The following is a 14,412-nucleotide window of genomic DNA, read 5'->3' as shown; positions in this document are numbered from 1 at the left end:
CTTCAGGAGCTGCAATATTTGCTAGTTGACTATAGACACTATTTTGCTCATATGTTAGGAGCACAGAGAAGCACGTTGTATATCTTGTTTCGGATCTATGCAACGTTCCATGACAACTGAGGGCCTGGCTGTTGATTTCTCCCAAGAGTATATCTACTTTTTGGGATCGTAGATGCGTTAAACATTTCATGACAATATTTAAAAGCCATTGGCGAAGGTAAATGAACATTTGATAGACCAGATCTCAACTTCTTCATTAGCTTAACAAAATTCATATTTTAACTACTTGCATAGAAATAAACTAATCAACTGCCTAATACTGCGAGGAGCTTCGATGGAGTAACGATTGACGGGGAATGTTCAACATCGGTTAACATCAACATCAACTCCGGGCATGACTTGTTAACTATTTTTATGTTTTTAGCGTAAACTAGATGTGTCATAAATTTAGTGGTTCAAACCTTTGTCACAAATTTTGTTAGATTTCAGTTTTAAATTCAGTTCCTATTAAACAATCAAATGCAATAACCGGGCTAATTTTGATATCTACCCAAATTGGATATCTCATAAATAGGATTAGATAATTACAGATGTTAAGACCATAGTTATTTATGCCTTAAGAGTCTACCTTCCGTTTATTTTAAAGAAAAATATGCTTTGGCTCGGTTGTCTTTTGTGGACAACTGCTTTGGTTTAAGGTACGGTTCGTAGCAAAAAATGTATTGAAATTCTTGGTTCGAACAAGTCAGGCATAAAGTCGGTTTGCTGCTTTGCCCCGCCCAACACGAATTCGAATCAAAGAAAATGTTGAAGAATTTCAGAATACGATCGTTATTGATGGACACTCTCAGATGGAAATAAAATACATTTGATTTTGTTGTTATATGTAAAAATGAGTAAGTGCGCAAAAGCTATGATTCACGATTAAGGTATATATATATAGTATATGTATATATATGTATATATATATATCATTGTTATTAATTTTTCACATAATCTTTAAACGCAGTTTACATTTTATTGCAAGTTTTTTGTTCTTTTTCATGATTATATATAATTAAATTTGGTTTTCTTTTTTTGAGAAAAATATTTCAAAGTTGTGTGTATTTTAACCTTCTTATACATAAACTAGATAAAAGTAATTTAATACGCAGTATTCAAGCAGTGATTCAGTTTGAAAAAGCGTATTTCATTATCCTAGTTTTCAAATGTTTGCTTTTTATTTTCTTCAGAAGTTTCGCAGATGAGTATCGCAGCCATTTACCATCTGGCGACATCTGCCCTTTATGGAGTGTCGCTTACTTCTCCTCGCACCATTCGTTCTCCTTGCGCACCTGCTCCTCCTCGGCAGGAGTAAAATCTTTCTTGATGTTGAACGTCTTTCGGATGTCCTCGGGTGTTTTCCCCTTGATCATATTGGCAACCGTCTTGCAGGTTAGCTCCAGCAAGCCCTTAATATCCAAGTAATTGGCCGCCAATATCAGTTCGAAAAGCGTGCCTTGGTCAACTTTCAGAAAATCGGCATCCCATGATGTGATGTCATCGGTGCGCTTCTCCTTGCTCTCATCATCCTCGGTAGGCTGTGGATCATCCTTGTGATAGTTGGCCCAGGTCAACACTTTTCTCAAAATTGTCGAATTCACATTTGGTAATGGCACAATGGCATTCTCATCATCCTCCATGCCGCAATCCTCCAGCATGGTGCGAATTGTACCGGAGCACTTGGCAATTTGTATATCGGTATCGAAAATTTCCTCATCAGATGACTGCAACTTTATATTCGGCATCTTGATCTGCAAATAATGCAAAAAAAAAAAAAGAAGCGAAATTAGTTCAAATTCGTGTAAAGAAAAATGCTTGGCGGCATTCACCCATGCATTTACATACATGTACATTTGTATATACAGACAAACATACATATGTGTGCGTGCATGTGCTCTCGCTGTAAATACAAGCAACTGCCGATTACACAAAGCCCTGCACATACAATAAATTTGTATAGAAATTAACAAGAAACCAGTCAACACACGTGTATTTAAACGGTTAAACATTGCAACTTCGTGAATTTCGAAAAAAGCATAACGCATATTTAATTTCCTTTATGACGCTGACTACTTACCACAATGACAAATAAAATGTTAAATTTGAACAAATTTGGAAAAAGTGTGGGGTTGGTTTTTAAACAAGCTGTATTTAATTTGAATATAAGGCGTCTTCCCTACGAAGAAACACGGAAGAAACTTGACTTTAAGAAATATAAATTAAAATTTACTATATTGAGAAAGATACACGTCCGAAAGTACTTTGCGTTGTGCGACTCGTTTGTAATCGATAAGTGTACTATAGTCAGGGGTGCAAAACCATGTAATTGATTCGTTTCGTTTTGAATTATATATATCGCTTTTACGTCCGAGCAGAAATAGTGTGAATTTTGTTTGATTTATATTTTCAAAAAAATTGACTCAAACATGCTAAAATTAGTTAGCACAGCTAAAACAAGCAAAATTCAAGTGAAAACTCGAAGCTGTTGCGATCAAATTAGTTTAGTTGACATAAAATAGTAATAAATATGCTTTCTGAAATATCTTTTTTTTTAGTTTGGTATAACATCATACACAGTTCGTAATATTTTTACTTAATTATTTAATGGATAATAGAGTGATATGAGTTTTTAGCACGCTTATCGATACTTAACCATCGCCATTTGCTAGACTGGTCACACTTAAATTATCGCCAAAAACGACTGGAATTTAATTTCTACCAGATGACTGTTGACTAACAGAATTTCATTTCGTTTCAAACTGATTCCAGAAACGTTATTGATACTGTTAATTAACATCTTAGTTTTTGTCAACACTGCGTTGTCCCTTGGCCCACATAAAGTGATTATTTTTTTAAATCGGGATTGCGAACGCATTTGCTGGCAATGCGGTATATTTTATTGGCACTCAATAATATATAGAAATAAATATTATTCAACAATAACCACGCGCTAATAAAAAGAAATTGGGTGCGCGTGTGTCAACATTTTCTTTTTTTTTTGCATTTGCATACATTAATTGTAGCTGTTGCTAGTTTCTTAAAGTTGAACGCAGGGCAACAACAACGGCGACTACAAAGTGCAAAAGCAAAAGTAAATCAAAATCAACAGGTAAATATACCGACCAGATCAAATATACATATGTACATGCAAACATATTAGTGTACAATTAACTACATGTATACATATTGTATTATGTAGATTTGTGCGTGTGTGTGTGCAGTCACTTATCTACATGAAATGAATACATATATACACATATATTTATATATATGTTTATATTGAATTTATATATGCATATGTGTGAGTATGTAAATATATTGTGCCGACTGTCTGGGCATCACAGTTATTAAAAATGTCTGTCTGCATAGCAAAACAACAATAACATAACGCCGGCAGTGACAGCGACTGCCACAGTCAATTGCAAGCAATTTAATTGCGCTTCAAAATTAAAATGCCATAGGCAAAGGTGTAAAATGGCAAAGAATTTCTCTCCCTTCTGCTAATCACATTTTCCCAGCCCGGCATCGCTTACCGCTTACCGCTTACTGCTTACCGCTTCACCAACACCACCCAAATCCCCAATGCCAGTGCGAAGGTCAGCTATGGGCGGGTAACACTGCACTTGCCGCTCAATTATTGATTTGCTTAGGGAGTAGCAACAACAATAACAGCTGTCCAACATCAATATTTGTTATACCGTGCAAGCTGTAAGCACAGTGCTGTAAAATTTATGAAAGGTGTGGAAACATTTTTAACTAATACTTATTATTTTCAATTGTACACATTCGGTTAATAACTTGAGCGTTTGCTTAGGTAGCACATTTAAGATCACAACCACTTTTTTTGTTAGGTAATTGAAATTGTTAGCGTATTTGAATTGAACTTTTACAGAGTATGCGCATAGCCGGGCAATCAAAATGCTGACCCTTGAACTGTTATTTGGTCGATGGTGTCGCGTTTGTTGTTGCTGTTGCTCTGCTGCTCCTGTTGCTTCCTCACTTAACGCATGCCTAATGGATGAGGTCATTGCGTAGCTGAACTGGCAAATTTGCATGCTACTTGCAGGTTTCAGGTTCTATTCTTGGCTCTGGGCGACAGTTTTCGATTGCCGCCTCCATGTTATTACTTAACTGTAACACTCGCTCGCTCTCTCTAGCTCTCTCTCCCTCTCTAGCCCGCCGTGTGTCTCACCTGTTTATTGTTTTGTTTTCCCTTATATGACTCTTTCAACATTGATCTAAGCGATAAGGTTTATCACAGTAGTACGCGTACTTAAGTAATTACTCGGTCACAATGTGATTCAAGTGTGTGTGACGGCAGCACAAATACGCACACCTGCATACAAATGCGTGTATTAAATGATAGGTAAAGACTTATCAATTCAACTACTCTTTCACTCTTAAGCCGCTGGGCTGATCCATCAATCAGGCAGACAACTCCCCAACTGCCGTCACATGACCCTAAATGACGTAGTATCTAAATGCCACTTGAATTGTTTCTGTTCATTTTTCACATCAGATCTCGCCCTCTCTATATATGTAGCTAGGTATATATACTAAAGTAAATGATGTCTATAATACATATTTGTATATATATTAATCTATGCGTACTTCTATCAAAATTCGTCGTGCCAGCATTGAAAACGTGCCTTCCGCTTATCTCTGACCATTTTTTTTTTTTTGCATAATGGACTATACTGATAAAACATATGAAAACTCTAGTATTGTGTGTATAGATAAATAATTGCATTCTGCTTATTAAGCCATTAACTGTGTAAGTTCAATTAGATAAGAAAGTTGTTGAAGGATGTGTGTGCATTAGTCAAGTCATGGTCCAGGTATGTTTTGTATTTATCTTAATCGTTGATTTACACCTGATTTTAAATGCGATATCTTTTAGGTCTTTCATAAATACAACAGAATGGAATGAAATTAATGAAATTAATTTATTAACCAACAGCAGCAGATATTCAATGATTAGAGTGCACTGATAAGATCAGGAGAACCTTCTAGAAATAGTACAAAAAACCAAATTAAAATCGTGTCATGGTTTCAAGCTAAAAAGGCAACAGCACAAAATTTGGATTTAATTGCACACATCAAATTACGAATATATGACAAGGTATAAACATTTGGAAACATCTGGAACTAGCGACTTATTAAATAGATAAACTAATTTCATATAAATAGTTGCAGAATCAATATCTAGGTACATATGCGATTGGATTAATTGGACAAACAACATATGAAACGAAGCACGTGTACTACATATATGATATGTATATATATACATATATCAGATATAGGATTGATATGTCTTCAACTTTTTCGCTGCAAATGACGCATGTCGCGAGACAGGCAAAGTTCTATAAACTGGCTGCATTTGCTCTAGATATGATAAGATATCAGAAATGTATACGTAGAAACAAATCACAAGATATTTGGTATAGGGCAATTGGGGAACGAACAATTCGATATGCCAAGCTAATGTTGGCGATTATATACATATACATTTTACGGGTAGTTACTTGGCCGATTGATTCGCAGTGGCTAGACGAAACAATTACCGCTGGTTTCTCGACCTCTCCGCGGCTTATCAGTAAATGCCTTTGATATGAGCACATGCCATAAACATATACCCAACACATAAGTTCTGAGTATCTGTCGTAAATTCACAGTCTGCTGTGAGTTGCACAAGGCAAAATAGCCATACCCCACCTGCCACCTGCCACCTGCCACCTGCCTGTGGCTCTCTAATCCCGGAATCGCTGCCATTAGCGTTGACTTCTAAATGCGTCTGAGTGGGTATTTAGGGTATTGTATAAATGTCAATTAAAATCATATTTGGCTTTATGAATGCTTAGCACAAGCTAATCGTATCAAAAACTATTTTTTTTTCTTCTATAAATATCTACGGTAAACGTTTTACAAGCACTCGTTTAATCTGTTTGAAGAATTCTTTATGGCCAGGCTCTTATGTTTCGCCATTAGCACTTGTTAATTAGCCGACAGCGTTTGTTAATTGTCGCATAATGAGAAAACTTCAAGAGCTAAAAAGCAATAAAAATAAGGCAACAATAAATTAAATCTTAGCAATCGCAAGGCACGTTCCGGCTTATAGCAGACCTTCTCGCCCGATGTGCATTTTCCTTCACCCAGTTGACGTATCAATTATTAAGACTTTTCAATAATTTACAAGAAAAACATGACGAAATTTGATCATTTTCTGATATCATCATCAACTCATATAATTTTAACGTGTTTCAAGCTAATCTAAATTGTCAATATGTGTTATCTGGCCTATATGTTTTTTATAAAAGTACTTAACGATCTTTCCTAAAACAATTGCATGACATAGTTTATATTCATACCAAAAAAATGGTTAAAGTACTTTCAAATAAAGCTACAACCCGTAGAATGTATTTATGTATTGTGGCTTTGAAATCAAACGAAATTTAAAATTAAGATTAAATTTGACCTCTTATATAGTATACAATATTGTGTGAATTTGAGATGAAAGTTAGTATCTACAATTTTAATCTACAGTTGTATATATTTAGTCAGCTTCAACTCGGATTGAAATGCAGTCATTTGATAATAAACCTAAAAAGCAAAACATTCGATTTGTCATAAATCTATGACTTCGTCTACCAAACGCACTGAACCACTGATCGGAAAATGGGTGGAAGGCTTTCATATATATCTTACAGCACGTATCATACCGATTATGCGTGGATCTGAGTGTGAAATGGAATCAAAAATTGTATCTCGAATATTGTATCTTTATCCCAACGACATTAAATTCATTTTCAATAGCTTAATTTTCTAGTATAAAGTATTCAAATTAAACAACCGATTACCAAGTGTATAAGGACAACTTGTCTAAATGATAAGATAAGTGAAAGTTTAGGTATATCTGTCGTTCCCATAGCCGTATCAATAAAATGGGGACACCATTAGGAAAATATTAGCTATAAAAGGTTACTTCAAGTGAGCTCTAAAGTTGTTGAACACGCAATTTAGAAAAGTCCAAGTTTGTTGGTGGCGCGTCTTGTGGCCTATCAATTGTCACCTATTAAATATGCAAGAACTCGCAATTAGCTAACGAATCAATAACGAGCTTCTGGGAAGACCCACAAACAACAACGAGGTGCAAACAAGCCAACCCCGCTGAATATTTAAAGCGGGCCGTGCAGAATGTCAGCCGGTTGCCCGATGCCGGATTACCTGTCGCCGTGTGGAGACAGTGAGATATCATTCATACAAACTACACTTTAATTTCTCAAATGGCTCATCAAATACGGATGTTAGGTGGGAGTGAGGGAGGGAGGGAGGGATGGGGTGCGGTTGCATTACAGGTGTCAATTACAATTGCAAATAGTTAAAAGAGCAGCTATTCCGACTCGGCCTCCGGCTCCGGCTCCGGCTCCTGGTCTCAGCTATTGAGCCCGTGAGCTGAGGTGGTCTGTTGCATGTTGTTCACTCACGGAAGCGCTGAAGCATTTAATTGATTTTATTGACCACTGCAAGTTGTCAGTTGTTCCAATTTGTAGCTTTCAATTACTAACTGACATTTGCATGTTGTTTTTATTGTTATTATTCATGTTGTTGTTGTCGTTGTCCATTTTCAGGCAGTTAAGGCCGGCGCGAAGAGCTAACTAAACGGACGGCCACGGGGCAGAGCCGTCGCACAACTTCCTTACACACGCCGGCGTCAAGGAGAACAGTCGCCATCACGACGTCGCCGCCGCAAGCGCCACCTCTGTCAGTCGAGCACTTGGACGACGCCAGCGCTGCCGATCGCGGGCGTGTCTACAAGCTGAGGAAGAAGAAATATTTGAACGCCGCGCACATAACATAGATTAGGAGCAGCAGGTCGGAGCAGCGCCAGCCGGACCAGTACACAGTATGCCAGTGCAATCGCCGATTGAGATTAGCAATCGTGCCATCGAGCATATTGACGATGTTGATCCGCTCGAGTATCATGGCCATTGGGAGCCGGTAGGTGTTGCGCGCGTCCAGAACACAGGCACTTCGGCGATGGTCACATTTAGCAAAAGGAAACAACAGCCGTACATTATTGGCGGCGCCCTCGACACCAATATGTATGTGTTCGAGCAGCTGCACTTTCACTGGTCGGATTCGGATGAGTCTGGTTGCGAGCACACGCTAGAGGGCATAAAGTACTCGATGGAGGCACATGCCGTTCACTATAATGCCAAGTATAAGGACTTTTCCGAGGCCAAAAACAAACCGGACGGACTCGCTGTTGTTGCTTTTTTCATTCAGGCCTGTGGAGACAAGGATTGCCCAGAGTTCAAGAAGATCACCGAAGGTATACGCATTGTGCAAAAGATCCATACAAGCGCATCCTTGGACTCGGGTGAGTGTTAACCCAATAAACACAATTTTATCCAGTTTAAAGTGTGTTTCTTTTTTCGTTATACAGACTGCCTGTCCTGGATCGGTCTGCAGGAGCTAAGTAAACACTATTACACATACAAGGGCTCGCTGACAACGGCGCCGTACTTTGAGAGTGTCACGTGGATAATCTACCGGACGCCCATTTATGTGTCGCGGGGTCAGGTACGTCACAGCCAAAGCAGCATCCATCACAATACAGCTTAAGTGTATAATATATTTCTGTTTTGATATGTAGGTAAGCGTGTTTCGCAACTTACAATCGTGTCCCAAAGATGAGTCCAAGAAAATAGTCAATAATTATCGTGAGATTCAGCGTCCGCACAAGGATCCAGAAATATTTTTCGCTCGCAATACAAATACAAAGTCCAAGTTATGATGTGCTTGCTAATGCCATGATGTGGTGCATCTACCAAAAAAAGAAGAAGAAGTCCTACTCCGAAAGACCTATAACAATAATATTTTCCGCACCCATAGGAATCTGTGCTGCACTGGATCTGTGCTGGTTGTGGTTATCCACTTGTTTTGCTTTAATCAATTGAATGTCAAATGTAAATCTTTATAATTCTATGGTTGTCAATAAGCTTTTGTTAGTTGCCCCGTGTACATAGCTATATATATACATAATATATATTCCTATATATAAATATAAATATATGTATGTAGACGTCAAGTTCGTAATATATGAATCATAGTCGGAACACGCGACTGCCTTGCATTGAATATTTCCCAGAAATGTTTATTAATATTAATAATAATAGCTTACAACCTTAACAAAGCTAATAAATATGTATGTATAATATTTTAAATAAGGCAAATCTATTTTGTATGCAAACCTGAACTTTGAAATTACTAATTTTATATATATAATATATATATATATATATATATATATATATATATATAATCAAATCAAGCATATATAATGTACATATGTTCTATATCGTGCGTTACTCAGCTATAAAATACGCTAGTAAAGCTTCTTTGTTTGCCCGCATGAGCCATCAAAGCCGTCATGCTTGGCGTAATCTTCATTCTAGTTTCAGAAGAAGCGGCACCAGTTCCTTGATAAACCACTCCTTTGATATGGCCAGATGATCGCCTTCGACGCTGAGAAACTGTAGCTTCCCACGTAGTTTCATTTCCTCCAACCCAATCTGTAAATGGAACAGCTATTTTAGCAAAATTTTGAATACTATGCGCATTTTGAATCTTACATTCTTAAAAACTTTGCTTTCGCTTAGCGGCAGTATGTGTTTGTCCTGACCAGGTGCATAGAATTCAAACCACTGCGACTCCTTAGGCTGCACAATGGTGTCGTTGAGGAATTTAACCATAACAAATCTGCAGTTCAAGAAGTTTGATTATGAGTACAAAATTAAAACAAGAGCCAAAAGTTCACCTTTTAAGCCTGTTAAGATTCTCTGCATAGCGTTCATTAATGTACAGCTCGTTGTTGATGTCTGCCAGAAAGCTGCTCTTCAGCCGATAGCTATTCTCATGCAGTGGATCGTGCCAGTAGGTAGCCTGCACCAGACCATTCTGGACCCTCCTACGCACAGTTAGCATATTCACATAATGAGAAATGGGAACTTATGCCAGTATGGCGCACTTACTCATCATAGGCAGCATAGTTTAGAAGCCTGGTAATATACTCGCAGCTGCTGACGCTTAGCGTGGGACACTTGGGCACTCCATAGACGCCCTGATGCTGGCCGCCTAAGCTGATGAGCACTCGCATTGGCGGCGTGGGACAACGCTGTGCCAGCGCTCGCCTATAGGAGGAGGTTTGCTATTTAAGTAACCTTTAACTTTAACAATAATACTTACAAAAATTGACCGCCCTGCGAGAAGCCAATGGCATTGTATCCATTGGCCAGCTTTTCGTCTCGTGCCAGCTGCTGACAGACGTAGTCGACCTGCTTGTTCGGATGTATAAAGAAGCCACTCTCATAATCCAAAACGATATTGGCGCCTATCTCCAAGGAACGCACGTAGGTGCCGTTCGTATGCTCCTCTATCAGCTTCTTAATGGAGCCCAGGCTGAAGGGAAAACAACAAGTGTCGCCCATGCCATGCCACAGTACCACGGGCAGAATATTGCCATTGTCATTGTTGTTGTCGTTGTTGCCGTCTGTTATATTGGCTTGACCAAAGTGCAAGCAGCTAATCAAATAAAGTGCAATGACCAGTAACCGCATTTTGCAATGCATTAATCAGCTTCAATTTATAAAAAATGCACCACCGGCCTATTTACGCTGTATACAAATATTGTGCTATTAACGGCGTTGCCGGATCTTACGCCAAACAGCTGTCTGAGATAAATAGCCTTGCCACCTTGTTATTGATGCCAACAGCTGATTGGCTTGAAAGATGGCGCGCAAAAGACGTTATTGATTTAAATTTTGTATTCTGTTACGCAAACTGCAATTTAATTGTATTGCTGCTGCATTTGTAGTGAATGCAATTTAATGATTATTTGATGAAAAGGTAACTGCACTACGATTCTTAGATAAATTAATTTTGTTTGCGTATTCACCCACGATTATTATCGGCATTTACCATCCATTTGACCATCCCGCTCCAATCTATGTCCACCTGGTGCTCTCGCTTCAGTCGCTCTGTAAAGCACGAGCTGTCGCTTTAAATTGTTGTTCTTATTTTTAACTGTCTTATGGCATTCGTAAAGAATTTCTATGTCTACTTATTTTGTTTTTAATATATTTGATTCTAGGGAATAATTCTGCTTAAAAGTGGATTGGAATTGGATCAAATAGATATATGTTTCTAAACTGTTTCCTGATTGTATTATACTGAAAATAGATTTTTCCGTTTTCAGCTGGTCCAGTACAATATTGAACATGTATATGTGTGTTTATTATGGTACAAATAACAATTGAACAGAAGGCGACTTGTTTAGAGACATTGTCCTTCGTGAAGGACACACCAGTGGGGCACCACAGCATCCGGATGGATGCCGCGTGCGATAAGTCGTTCCCGATAGCGATAGAATCGACGCTGAGCCAAATTGGCCGACGATTTGGGATTGGCCCATAGACGCTCGGCAGCCGCTCCCGCTCTCGGCCAGATGCGAGCCTCTACAAATAGACGACAGTTAAATGTGCTTGGGTGGATGTTAGACGCGGCTTTTTTGCACTTACCCAGAGAATTCTGATCCACATACTCGCTCCACATGCACACCTCGCCACCCAACACCTGGCGCTCCTGGCCCTGACGCAGATCAAGCGGCAGCGCATTGTCGTAAACCTTGCGCCAGTTGTAGTAACTGGTGCTGCCCCAGAAACCATGATCCAAATACCAGGCATCTTTGGTGGAGATCAGCAGGCGATAGCCGCGTTGCAACAAGTTCCGGTTGAGGGGGTCTTGAGCGTTGACCCAGGTCTGTATAATAAAACGCTCCTTGGGCAGCAGCTGTTCGATTGTCTCGGGATCGGTCAGGCGGCTGGACCACAGTATCACTGGCTTTGGCTCCCTGACACTGGGATACATGCGCTGATTTATGTTGTCCCACGCGTTCAAGTTGCGCTGATGGAACTGTGACCAGAGCCGCAAAAAGCTGGCCTCGCTCAGATCGTTGCCCCGCGCCTTCATTTGGTTGGTTATCTCCTCGGTTCTGTTCCAGCAGGGTATGTACACCTCATCGCCACCCATGTGTATGGTCTCTTCGGGTGCGCCCAGCTCGGCAACATCCTCGAGTATCTCCTTAAGCACCGCATACATGTGATCGTTGAGCGGATTCAGCTGACCACATGGCGGCTGGACGCAGTAGTTGCGCCAGGGCGCTTGATTAAGGCAGACGGACATGTTGCCCAGACCGGCCGCTGGGCCCCATTGCCAGCCATTGCCCGCATGCGAGGGTCCGTCGATCTCCAGCATAATTCGAATGCCACGCAGGCGGGCGTACTTCACCAGATTGACGGCATCGATGCGGGAGTAGGTCTGGGCATTCGAGTATGCCCCGTAGCGTTGCATTTCCGGCACTCGTGTGATTTCCAGCGGAAAACTGTGCGTATCCACCACATGCCAGTGCAGCACATTCATCTTGGAGGCAGCCATCGCATCCAGCGTGCTGCGCAAATAGCGCAAAGGCAGAAAGTTTCGTGCCGTGTCCAGCAGCAGGCCTCGATGTGGATAAACCGGCCGGTCATGCACCCGAGCAGCGCTCACCAATAGCAGGCCATTGGATAGACTGCCCGTCACCAGATTGCTGAGCGTTTCGAAGGCGAAGCGTGCTCCGTACACTGTCGTCGCCTTGATGTCCACAAAGCTGGCGGTGTCTGTGGTACGCACCACCATCATGTAGCTCTCGTCTGTGCTCCAGTCCAGCACCAAGCTGCTGTCGTTCACCGTCGCCTTCACCAGCACCTCCTTGCTGTTGCCCAGCGTGCAGTTGCGGGTGCACTCCTTGAGCAAGTTGCTCACAAACAAGCGATTCGTCTCGCGCAGAAACTGCGTTGTTACGGCATTGGGCGCCACCACATTGAAGCGCACCTTCCATGGATCAAAGTGCACGCGGTCGTGCGACAGGCTGCACTCGCCGGTGGGCATCGGCCAAATAGCTCCATATTTGCCGCAAGACAGGCGACAATCCCGCTGGCTCTCATATCGATGCGGTGGCTGTATGTTACCTAATCCCGGCATTAGTTCCTCCTCTGGGAGGCAAAGATCTGTTGAGTCGCAGAGCCATTTGCTGAAATGAATGCAATATTTAAAGTCAGAGTGCTCCAGTCGAGAGAGCTCGACTATCAGATACCCTGTACATTATATACATTTGAATTTCCCTTTATTCCCTGTATACATATATAAAAGAATGCATTCTTCTTCTTCTGTCAGGCCCATAAAACCAAGAGATTTTACAAATTTGATATCTCCCGCTTATGTTCGAGAACTCGCTCAGCTTGGGAGAGTCTTACTGGGGGAAATGTTTTTCATGCATTAAGTTTATTTAATATGCAAGCTTTAACCTTCAGTTTCGTAATTATGCCCTGCGCTATAAAATTCTATTAAAATTCGGCATACCATATATATGTTTAAGGGAAATTGAGTCATTTTAGAAACCAGCATACATATTCTAGTCAAGTCATTCGCTCTGGCACATTGATTTTAAGATTATGAAAAAAAATTTAGTTTGTAAAGATTTCAAAGATTACAAATCGTTCAGATAAGTAATGAAGTTTTTAAATTAGCAATTTAGCCAGATATGGTCGATTTGGAGTTGTTAACATTTCGTGAACTGATCAGTCACAGCCAACTTAACGTGCTCATTTAACAAACAGGGTCGTTCGGACTTTTACATTTTAGAAGAGAATGCATAAATGTAAATGGATCCTTGTTTTCAACACGGTGGCAGCTCTACAAATATCACACAAATATTTAAAAATAGCCTTTGTTTCGTTATAATATTTTTTGCTTAGGTTCTGTGTGTTTTAGGGGCTTGGGCAAACCTTGGGATGGTGCTTCTGCTTTCCTCGCTGCTGTCATCGGCGACTGCGACTGCTGCGCAGAGTAAAAGCGCCAGATAATAGCGTGTGTAACGGTTAAAAAGCATGTTGTGCGTTTCGCAACCGCTTATCGATAACTGCTGAAGTAAAAATCGAACCAAGACAGGATTAGGTTACGAAAAAAAAAGAGCCTAATGCAAATTCTGCGAATTAAACATGCAGCGCCAGCGACAACAAACCACACATGCAAATGGGCGCAACACAAAAACCGAACTGAAACTAAATTAAATGCTGAAAAGACTAGCTTATCGGCTGAGCTTATTTTTGTCCCAGTGGCGGCGCTGCCAGCGGACGCTGGCGTCGGCGTCGGCGTTCAAGCGTTGCGCTTGGCAATCGACAGAGCCAAAGAGCGAAATCATGTTGTTGTTGTTATTATTGCTGCTGTTGTTGTTGTAATTGTTACTGTTATGCTTTGCAGTTTAATGCG

General features: G+C 40.4%; 4 protein-coding genes across 5 annotated transcripts; 1 reads left to right on the top strand and 3 right to left on the bottom strand.

The window, feature by feature from the left end:
* Nucleotides 1-998: 998 nt before the first annotated feature.
* Nucleotides 999-2,434, bottom strand: LOC135427596 (S-phase kinase-associated protein 1-like). Its single transcript, XM_064681145.1, has 2 exons — nucleotides 2,120-2,434; nucleotides 999-1,793 (listed from the first exon to the last, which is right to left on the bottom strand). Exon 2 carries the CDS (start codon nucleotides 1,785-1,787, stop codon nucleotides 1,299-1,301), a length of 489 nt encoding a protein of 162 aa, XP_064537215.1. The 5' UTR covers nucleotides 1,788-1,793; nucleotides 2,120-2,434; the 3' UTR covers nucleotides 999-1,298.
* Nucleotides 2,435-2,961: 527 nt separating this feature from the next.
* CAH3 (Carbonic anhydrase 3) lies at nucleotides 2,962-9,275 on the top strand. 2 transcript variants are annotated; one of them, XM_064681140.1, is made up of 4 exons: nucleotides 2,962-3,151; nucleotides 7,674-8,425; nucleotides 8,492-8,628; nucleotides 8,702-9,275. In XM_064681140.1, exons 2-4 carry the CDS (start codon nucleotides 7,951-7,953, stop codon nucleotides 8,840-8,842), a joined length of 753 nt encoding a protein of 250 aa, XP_064537210.1. In that variant the 5' UTR covers nucleotides 2,962-3,151; nucleotides 7,674-7,950; the 3' UTR covers nucleotides 8,843-9,275. The 2 variants fall into 2 exon arrangements, with proteins under 2 accessions (XP_064537210.1, XP_064537211.1); XM_064681141.1 differs by lacking the exon at nucleotides 2,962-3,151 and adding an exon at nucleotides 6,931-6,952.
* Ppt1 (Palmitoyl-protein thioesterase 1) lies at nucleotides 8,816-10,881 on the bottom strand. Its single transcript, XM_064681137.1, has 5 exons — nucleotides 10,294-10,881; nucleotides 10,080-10,238; nucleotides 9,866-10,015; nucleotides 9,681-9,807; nucleotides 8,816-9,620 (listed from the first exon to the last, which is right to left on the bottom strand). The coding sequence occupies exons 1-5, from the start codon at nucleotides 10,674-10,676 to the stop codon at nucleotides 9,495-9,497; spliced, it is 945 nt and encodes a 314-aa protein (XP_064537207.1). The 5' UTR covers nucleotides 10,677-10,881; the 3' UTR covers nucleotides 8,816-9,494.
* Nucleotides 10,882-11,318: 437 nt separating this feature from the next.
* Hexo2 (Hexosaminidase 2) lies at nucleotides 11,319-14,179 on the bottom strand. The gene is made up of 3 exons (XM_064681132.1): nucleotides 13,929-14,179; nucleotides 11,625-13,174; nucleotides 11,319-11,561 (listed from the first exon to the last, which is right to left on the bottom strand). Exons 1-3 carry the CDS (start codon nucleotides 14,030-14,032, stop codon nucleotides 11,380-11,382), a joined length of 1,836 nt encoding a protein of 611 aa, XP_064537202.1. The 5' UTR covers nucleotides 14,033-14,179; the 3' UTR covers nucleotides 11,319-11,379.
* Nucleotides 14,180-14,412: the final 233 nt, after the last annotated feature.

The sequence above is a fragment of the Drosophila montana genome, unplaced genomic scaffold, assembly GCF_035044405.1.
Source record: "Drosophila montana isolate Dmon_TW-CO22-7 unplaced genomic scaffold, ASM3504440v1 contig_2178_1, whole genome shotgun sequence".
In the NCBI taxonomy this organism is placed as follows: domain Eukaryota; kingdom Metazoa; phylum Arthropoda; class Insecta; order Diptera; family Drosophilidae; genus Drosophila; species Drosophila montana.
This window is presented reverse-complemented; position numbering and strand designations above follow the sequence as displayed.

Bases quoted from the DNA above. Each gene is read 5' to 3' on its own strand.
- LOC135427596 (XM_064681145.1), bottom strand. From the start codon at position 1,787: ATGCCGAATATAAAGTTGCAGTCATCTGATGAGGAAATTTTCGATACC.
- CAH3 (XM_064681140.1), top strand. From the start codon at position 7,951: ATGCCAGTGCAATCGCCGATTGAGATTAGCAATCGTGCCATCGAGCAT. The intron at 8,426-8,491 runs GTGAGTGTTAAC...TTCGTTATACAG, and splicing joins AAGCGCATCCTTGGACTCGG to ACTGCCTGTCCTGGATCGGT. The intron at 8,629-8,701 runs GTACGTCACAGC...TTTGATATGTAG, and splicing joins TTTATGTGTCGCGGGGTCAG to GTAAGCGTGTTTCGCAACTT.
- Ppt1 (XM_064681137.1), bottom strand. From the start codon at position 10,676: ATGCATTGCAAAATGCGGTTACTGGTCATTGCACTTTATTTGATTAGC. The intron at 10,016-10,079 runs GTAAGTGCGCCA...AACTGTGCGTAG, and splicing joins AACTATGCTGCCTATGATGA to GAGGGTCCAGAATGGTCTGG. The intron at 9,808-9,865 runs GTGAACTTTTGG...CTTGAACTGCAG, and splicing joins AATCTTAACAGGCTTAAAAG to ATTTGTTATGGTTAAATTCC.
- Hexo2 (XM_064681132.1), bottom strand. From the start codon at position 14,032: ATGCTTTTTAACCGTTACACACGCTATTATCTGGCGCTTTTACTCTGC. The intron at 13,175-13,928 runs GTTTGCCCAAGC...CATTCATTTCAG, and splicing joins AGCAGAAGCACCATCCCAAG to CAAATGGCTCTGCGACTCAA. The intron at 11,562-11,624 runs GTAAGTGCAAAA...GTCTATTTGTAG, and splicing joins TGTGGATCAGAATTCTCTGG to AGGCTCGCATCTGGCCGAGA.